The sequence below is a fragment of the Erythranthe guttata genome, chromosome 10 (assembly GCF_056151865.1).
Source record: "Erythranthe guttata isolate IM_541 chromosome 10, IM_541, whole genome shotgun sequence".
Lineage (NCBI taxonomy): Eukaryota > Viridiplantae > Streptophyta > Magnoliopsida > Lamiales > Phrymaceae > Erythranthe > Erythranthe guttata.
In genome coordinates, this window is record NC_142542.1 from 17087396 (window position 1) to 17095870 (window position 8475).

General features: G+C 33.3%; 2 protein-coding genes across 4 annotated transcripts; one reads left to right on the forward strand and one right to left on the reverse strand.

Annotated features, from left to right (window-relative positions):
- Positions 1–63: 63 nt before the first annotated feature.
- LOC105958349 (uncharacterized) lies at positions 64–1269 on the reverse strand. The gene has a single exon (XM_012982357.2). It carries the CDS (start codon positions 1242–1244, stop codon positions 282–284), a length of 963 nt encoding a protein of 320 aa, XP_012837811.1. The 5' UTR covers positions 1245–1269; the 3' UTR covers positions 64–281.
- A 1649-nt stretch (positions 1270–2918) lies between these two features.
- LOC148767715 (protein FLX-like 4) lies at positions 2919–6177 on the forward strand. Of its 3 annotated transcripts, XM_088823942.1 has the most exons (5): positions 2958–3140; positions 4156–4219; positions 4607–5150; positions 5335–5474; positions 5556–6177. In XM_088823942.1, exons 3-5 carry the CDS (start codon positions 4621–4623, stop codon positions 5939–5941), a joined length of 1056 nt encoding a protein of 351 aa, XP_088680068.1. In that variant the 5' UTR covers positions 2958–3140; positions 4156–4219; positions 4607–4620; the 3' UTR covers positions 5942–6177. The 3 variants fall into 3 exon arrangements, with proteins under 3 accessions (XP_088680070.1, XP_088680068.1, XP_088680069.1); XM_088823944.1 differs by lacking the exon at positions 4156–4219 and having other exon boundaries at positions 2919–3140; XM_088823943.1 differs by lacking the exons at positions 2958–3140; positions 4156–4219 and having other exon boundaries at positions 4503–5150.
- The last annotated feature ends 2298 nt before the right edge of the window (positions 6178–8475 follow it).

Sequence of the window (8475 nt, forward strand, 5' to 3'; positions counted from 1 at the left end):
CTTGCTGAACTAATTAAAATTTGTACCCATAAGCGCAGGTGTTTATACATGCGCATAAATATATGATTTTTATTATTGTTCCATTCTCTATTAAATTTGATTGCATTTTAGATGATTTATAATCCATCACCCAATATAATCGTATAGATTCTATATCGAGTGAAATACACCAATTAACATGCAATCATAGATTTACATACAATCATACGTAGATACGACTTTAACCCTGAATTGCGCGTTACATTAATTAATGATACTAAATATACAAATGATCCAATATTTCAAGGCACACCACCAAGTGGACTAATATCTAGTTTGGCATAGTCAACATTACTCCATTCTAACTCAATCTCTTGGTCATTTCCTTCCTTGCCCCGAAAATACAAAACCGTGTAAACCACAAATGTGAAAATCCTCACCAAACAAGACCCATTCACTAAAATCAACCCCGAAATAATCTTTTCGTCGAATATCCAATACTTGCCACCACCCCTAACCCTAATCATCTTCGAACCTAAATACACACCCAAATTTACCAAATTCAACACAACATTCAAAACAAATGCATTCATTTTCTGCCCCTTCATAATTGTTGCGGATTTCCCAAGTGCCCCAACCCCACAACTTTCTTGATCAACCACCGAAACCACCAAGCTCATAATCCAAACACTCGACAGATAGAGATAGAAAATGTATGCAAACAAACCGTAAAAGATAACAACCACGAGTATAGATAATAAATTAGTATAGGCGAGTAGTGGGGTCGCCATTGATATTACCAAGAAAACGTAGCCTATAACGAAAACCGACGTGTAGAAACCCGTTCGACAAGGCCTTGTCCAAGATCTCGCAAACCCTAATGAGAAATCTTTTAAGGACAAGTTTCTGTTGTTGTAAGATTCGGATGTTATTATAATAGAAGTCAACATGGGGAGAAAAGTGACGGTGAAGTAAGAAAGTATAAAAGCGAGATAGACTGCGAGAAGAAGTGAAAAATTTTCTTTCATTTGCGAGAGGTTGCTAATGAATTCGGCACTGCTGGAGCTTGAAATTGGGATTAGGGATTCTTTCGCAAGCATATCGCGCATGAGGGAAAACGAAGAGAAGTCAAAGATCAAGAAGAAGATCGAAGAGGAGATTAGGGAAAGTGTGGTTACTAAAAGCATCAATTTTCCATTTTTGGAAAGTATTTTGATGGATTCTTTGAGGATCACTATAAAATGGAAAAATTGGTGGGAATTCATGGTTGCTTGGATTGATATAAGTTGAGAGGGGTGATCAACTATATATATATATATATATATATATATATATCATGTGGTTTTTGTTTTCTTGATTTTGGACTTGGTGTGTAGTATTTTACTTGGTCAAGTCATGAGTGATTTTAAAGCTTTGAAAATTAAGCAAAGTTTGACTAAATATTATTTAGGATATATATGTGTTTGATTATTTCTGTCTGACTTTTAATTTTTGACGAAGTAGCGAGTGTCCCGAAATTAATTGGCTAATTTAGTGTTAAAAAAAAAGATTGAGGACTTAGATCAAATTTTCAAATCTCTTCATCATCCCATTTTGTCCAAATCGAAATCAAACATTCCATTGCATTTGAATCGAAGATTCTAGTTGAAATATTTTCATTCATATTAACATATCCATTAAGCTAGCTAAAGATTTCCGGTTTTGTCAATCTTCGTTTATTAAAGTTAATGGTAACCGTCTAGCTCACGAGAAGGAGATGGGTGTGAATAAGGAAAAAAAAAACTACATTCTTAAATGACGAAAACACCCTTCTTAAACACGGGTTTTATGAAAAACTTGGTTATGGGAGCAATGTGCACTAATATCATATGTTCAAGGTTCTTCCTTTTTCCATTTTTTTTTTTAAAGTGCGAAAATCAACATATTTCAGGGGGTGAAGTGCTATTCCCCCCCCCCCCCCCCGGCCATTCCTCACTCCTAGAGTAGGGTGCCCTAATTTGGAGAAAAAAAAATAGTTTTTATGTCCCAAGTTTGCATCAATTTTATATTTGGCCCCTCATATTAACAAAAAATACATTTGATTTCTTATGTTTAAAAAATTCTACACTTTTAGTTTTTTCCATCAATTTTCCGTTAAAACTAACAGAATGAAGCGTGTGCCATTCACTGCCCTAACTAACGGATTTAACGATAAATTGATGGAGATGACCAAAAGTGTCAAATTATTGGAACAAGAGAGACCAAATGTGTTTTCTGTGAACAAAAGTAGGGATGAGTTCGGGACGGGATTTCGGGAATTCGGGATTTTCGGGATCGGGATTTCGGGATTCGGGATAGAAATTTTAAATCCCAATCCCGTCCCAAACTATTAAATCCTGGTTATATCGGTATCCCTAAATATTTCGGGAATCGGGATTGGGATCGGGAAATCCCATATTTTGCCTAAAAATTAAGAAATATTGCATCTTTTTTCCATTAGTATTATTTTATACACTAAACCAACTTGAATATATTATATACATACTATTGTTCTTGTCTTGTTTATTTCTACCACAAAACTTGGAACAAATAAAATTTTAAAAATTTAAAAATAAGTTGAAACAATATATTTTATATTGTATTTCTCATCTCCTTGACACTATATATATATATATATATATATATGTGTGTGTGTGTGTGTGTGTGTGTGTGTTTTTATTAGTTTTTTTTTCTTTTTTTCCTAATTCGGGATTAAAATATCCCGATTGGGATTGAACCAATTCCCTAATACCGATCCCGTATTTGTTCCTAATCCCAATCCCGAATCCCGTAATCCCGAATTCCCGAAGTTTTAGTCCCAAATAGTAAAATTCCGTTCGGGACGGGACGGGATCCCGAATCCCGATCCCAAATGCCCAGCCCTAAACAAAAGGGACCAAATGTGAAATCGGTCCAAACTTGAAGGATGAAAATTGTAATTTCCGTGCCCTAATTTATTTAGCCGGTTTCAGCCTCTTCTCCATTTCTCCCGACCAAGCAGTCAGAAGTTAGAATTCGTGACCAGTGCAATTCTCTGCTATAAAACCCTATTCTTAATTCTTCTCATTTTTAGCTTCTTTTCTGTTTCCGTTCACTGCATTTGAAATTGTAGATTGTCGGAATCTCTTCAGTCACCAGTTCAGGTTTAATTTCCCTTTCTTCGGCGTTTTTGAACTGTTTTTTTTTCTTTCGAAAATTCAGTAATTGTTTGAATTTAATTGAATTAGTTTTCTTTCGTTTTAATTTTGGTTTATCATGTTTAATTTGGGCTTAATTGATTTTCGGTACTTTCTTATCTGATTAATTTTACACATTTAAGATTTTTCTTTTCCTTCTACATTTCAGTCTTCAATTCGTATGTCAATGGTGGGAGTTCTCTTGTTTATTTTTTTCATTTATTTATTTTTAGGTCTAATTATATGTGTGTTGTGATAAGGGTTTGGATGAAGTCTGTTTTGATTGGGGAAAGTGATTTCTGGCCTTTGAGAAAAAAAAAGCTTTTATGATCAAATTCTATTTGCATTTGATCTAATGAGAGATAGGATGAAATGTGCGTATTGAAGCACATGGATAGATACGGAAGTTAAGTTGTAATAAATGCGAAGTTTGGAATCTTCTCGTTGGCCGTTGCGCCAGATTTTTGGTCGTTTAGCGAGAGTAGCGACTTAATAGATGATAGCTCTAGTTAAGGGAAGTGAGTACAATGTGTATATATAGACACACACACACACACAGTGGCATGTATGTTCAATGTAAGTGGCGATTGTGGCTTTTCCAACATAGAGATATGCTAAAAGACTCGATTTTGGATCTTTGTGTCTATGGATTTCGGCATTCATTCGTATTATTACCTTATTTTAAAATAAGATTTATTTCGGCATCGCGATGAACACATCATGGACAATGAAAAGAAGTTATCATTGATCCTGTATTTACAATTCTTGTTATTTTTGTAAAGAGAAGTCTTACAGGGAAGTGTTTGCATGGTTTAGATGCAGAATCTTTTTATTGATTAAAGTGCTAGTGTCAAATTTCTTTATGCCGTAGTCTTGCTTGAAGTGAAAAATATTCGTGCAGTAATTAAGATCATGTTCTTCTTAAATAAAGGTTTTTTCTTGCACGTCTTAAAATTTTATTGATGGTAACTCTTTTTTGCAGATAGAAAAACTGAGTGAGATACAAAGTCATCTTGAATTCCAACATTTTAGAGGCTCGACTGAACGTAAATCTAGTTTCTACATACTGTTTTTTTCTGTGTAGTAAGACTGATCCAGTTTGAATGTTCTGAATACTTTATGTCTTTTACGTGTTCTTTTATGGATTGTGTTTGAAACCTGTAGAATTTTTATTGCATTCATCTTTTATAATAAATTAATATAATAGTTACATGCAAATGCATTTCATTTTTTAGAGCTAATACTGAGAAAAGAAAATCATCCACCATAATAAATTGAAATACTTATTTCCAACAAGTATTATGAAAGAGAAAGAAGATAGTATTTCTATATATGATAGAAGAATTAATTTTCTTCGTACGTAGACATGTTCATGCCCCGTGCTTTTCTAGTTGTCCAGCTTCATTTAATACTGCCAAAATATTCGCACACAGAAATTGCACTATAAATGGATTCAAGAAGAAATATACCACCACCACCATATGACGAGCATATCAGACGAGCCTCAGGTATAATGCATTGTGTGCCACATCATCCCATGGAACCACTTCCTTCCCCGGTCCAATTGGAGAACCAATTGGAATTCCAGGTGGCAGAAATCGAACGCCTAGCTGGCGACAATCATAAATTAGCATCCGGTCATCTATCCTTGAGGGAGGAACTTGGTGCGGCCGAGCAAGAGGTGGAGAAAGGCAGGGAACATATCAGAAGCACACAGAATGAAGGCGACATTCAAATTCGGATTTTGTTGGACAAGATTGCAAAAATGGAAGCCGATATCCGAAATGGGAGCAGTATAAAGAAAGAACTTCAAGAGGCCCATAATGAGAAACGGGGTTTGGTCAAAGAGAAGCTGGAGTTGACTAATAAAATCCAGCTGGCGACTAAAGAGTTGGATAATTCTCGTGCGGATGTTAAGAAGATTCCGGAAATGCGTGCGGAACTTGATAGCTTGAGGGAAGAACATCAGAGGTTACGGTAAGTGGAATAAGCATTTTTTTTTGTTCTTTAATATAGTAAAGAAATGAATTTTCAATTTACGTTCATGTTTCTTTTGTGATATGTCATTAATATACGTTATGAATTTATGTTTATTTTTCCTTTTCTTATACTTACTTTCGGCTTTTTTATTTTTTTATTTTTTTGGGTTGTGAATATGAAGCAAGACGTTTGAACATGAAAAAGGCGTAAACACAGAAAAAGTGGAACAAATGAAGACTTTGGAGAAAGACCTAATCGACATGTCTGCTGAAGTTGAAAAGTTGCGCGCTGAGGTGTTGAACGCTGAGATGAGAGCTAACGGTAACATTTTTTCCCGTTTTTATATTAGTTTTCCATCTAAAACCCTTTTTCATTATCGTTCTCATATATATTTATATGCAGCTCCAATCCCATACAGCGGTCAATACGTAAACACAGGTAACATATATCCACCTCAGTATTATGGAAATGGTGGCTATCCGGAAAGTTTCAGTATGCCTCATTTTTATCCGTATGCCGTTGGTGGATTTTCGATTGGGCCTCAAGTATTCGCTGGTCCGTTAGTTGGCGGTGATGCCGCATCCGGTGGTGGATTTTCAGTGGTCCCACCTCAAGTTATTGGCGGTGATGCCACATCCGGTGGTGGATTTTCAGTTGTCCCACCTCAAGTTATTGGCGGTGATGCTGGCGGTGGATTTGCAGTGGCCCCCCCTCAAGTTGTCGGGGTTGATGCTGCTGGTAATGTTTGGGGAGGGGTGTACGATAAGTCCAGTGCTCCTCAGATATAGACGATAATTTATTTAGGAATTTGGAGGCTGTTATGCTATAAGATATTGAACAATTAAATTAACCTGTTAATTAAATCATCTCAAATTATAATAGTTCTTCACAAATGGTTTTATACTTTCTTTGAAGTTATAACTTATATTAACAGTTGTAGAGAACTTGTTTGTTGGGCTGAAATGTTATTTGTTTGGTGTAAATGGTAATATTTACTAAGATGAATGAGACATATTATACTTCACTTTTTTTGTTCTTTTTTTTGTCATAAATAAACCCTCGTTCAACTATATAAGTGCACTAGAAGTGCATTAAATCTACACTATCGTATAATATTGTGCAAATCATATGAAATATATAAACTAAATTAGGCTAATCATGTGTGACAAGCTGACCTAACGACCGTGGACAAGAGTATTTGAACTTGTGTTAATTGACCCAAATCTTATTTGCTCCAATCGTTAGGCCATCATTTGCGGGACATACTAATTTTTTTTATTCTGTTGTACGGAATGTGTGTGTTGTAACTTGTAATACATCTATTTTTGTTAAAATAAACATCATCTATATTTTTAAGGGGTAATCACAAAAAAGCCCATGACAAGGGCACTTAATTAAAAGAGGGACATCCAACTTTTTTGTCTTTCAAATAAATCCACCCCATTCAAACTTATTTGCAAATAAGGAAAATTCCTTTATATATACCAAAATTACCCCCAATTCATTGAAACCCAATTCAACTCCAATTTCATGATTTACACCCCCATTTAGCCCAATTTCATAAATTAACCAATTTTAACCCTAATTTCAATTTTGACCCCAATTTTAACCCTAATTCTTATCAATTCCACCCATTATGCTCTAACTTCTTAACTATTACACATTGACCCCGAATTTAAACAAATATATCACATTAACCCCCAAAACTTTTTTTTTTCAGAAAAATAATTTTTTTTTCTAAAATATTTTTTTTCCGGCCAGATTCCGGCGTTGACCGCCGGAGACCGTCGGTCTCCGGCGTTGACTTTTTTTTTTTTTTTTGAATTTTGTTTTCCTGAAATTTTTTTCCGGCCGGTCAACGGCCGTTGACCGCCGGGTCTCCGGCGTTGACTTTTTTTTTTTTTTTTAATAATTTTGTTTTTTCTTAAAAAAAATATTTTAATTAATTTTACTGTCTTGGCTGCTAAATTACTGTCTCCGGCAGCTATTTAACTGTCGGAGACAGTAATTTAACTGTTAATTGACTGTTTTTTTTTTTTTTTTCTTCAAAAATATTTTAATTAATATTACTGTATTAGTTGCTAAATTACTGTCTCCAGCAGTTATTTAACTGTCGGAGACAGTAATTTAACTGTTAATTGACTTTTTTTATTCTTAAAAAAAATATTTTTAATTAATATTACTGTATTCGTTGCTAAATTACTGTCTCCAGCAGTTATTTAACTGTCGGAGACAGTAATTTAACTGTTAATTGACTTTTTTATTCTTAAAAAAAATATTTTTAATTAATATTACTGTATTTGTTGCTAAATTACTGTCTCCAGCAGTTATTTAACTGTCGGAGACAGTAATTTAACTGTTAATTGACTTTTTTATTCTTAAAAAAAATATTTTTAATTAATATTACTGTATTTGTTGCTAAATTACTGTCTCCAGCAGTTATTTAACTGTCGGAGACAGTAATTTAACTGTTAATTGACCTTTTTTTTTTTTTTTTTTTTTTTTTTCCTTACAAAAAAATTTATTTTAATTAATATTACTGTCTTGGATGTTAAATTACTGTCTCCAACAGTAATTTAACTGTCTTAGACAATAATATTAATAATATTACTGTTCGGAAAAATAATATTCATAATATTACTGTCCCAAACAGTAATATTACTGTCTGAGACAGTAATTTAGTAGTTAAGACAGTAATATTAATTAAAATAATTTTTTTCTAAGAAAAAACAATTCAAAAAAAAAAAAAAAAAAAAAAAAAAAAGTCAACGCCGGAGACCGGCGGTCAACGGGTGGTTGACCGGCCGGAAAAAAAATTCAAGAAAAAAAAATTCAAAAAAAAAAATTCAAAAAAAAAAAAAAAAAAAAAAGTCAACGCCGGAATCTGGCCGGAAAAAAAAACATTTCAGAAAAAAAATTATTTTCTGAAAAAAAAAAAGTTTTGGGGGTTAATGTGATATATTTGTTTAAATCCGGGGTCAATGTGTAATATTAAGGAAGTTAGAGCATAATGGGTGGAATTGTTAAGAATTATTTTATTGAGGGTATTTTAGACTAAAGACATGGGGATTGGCTTAATTGAGAGACTGTTTTTTTTGTGGACTAAAATGCATTTAAGTCCCATGTGATGGGCCTTTTTGCCATTTGCCCTACTTTTAAATAATTATCTTATGATAAAATAATCAATAATTTTAATAAGTTCTTGTCAACAATTGAGGTTAATCAATTTAAATTAATTGAAATGAGTTATAATCTATTTTTTTTAATAAACATCTTATTTTATTTTTTATTTGAATTTTTCACACTATCGATTTTAATAACA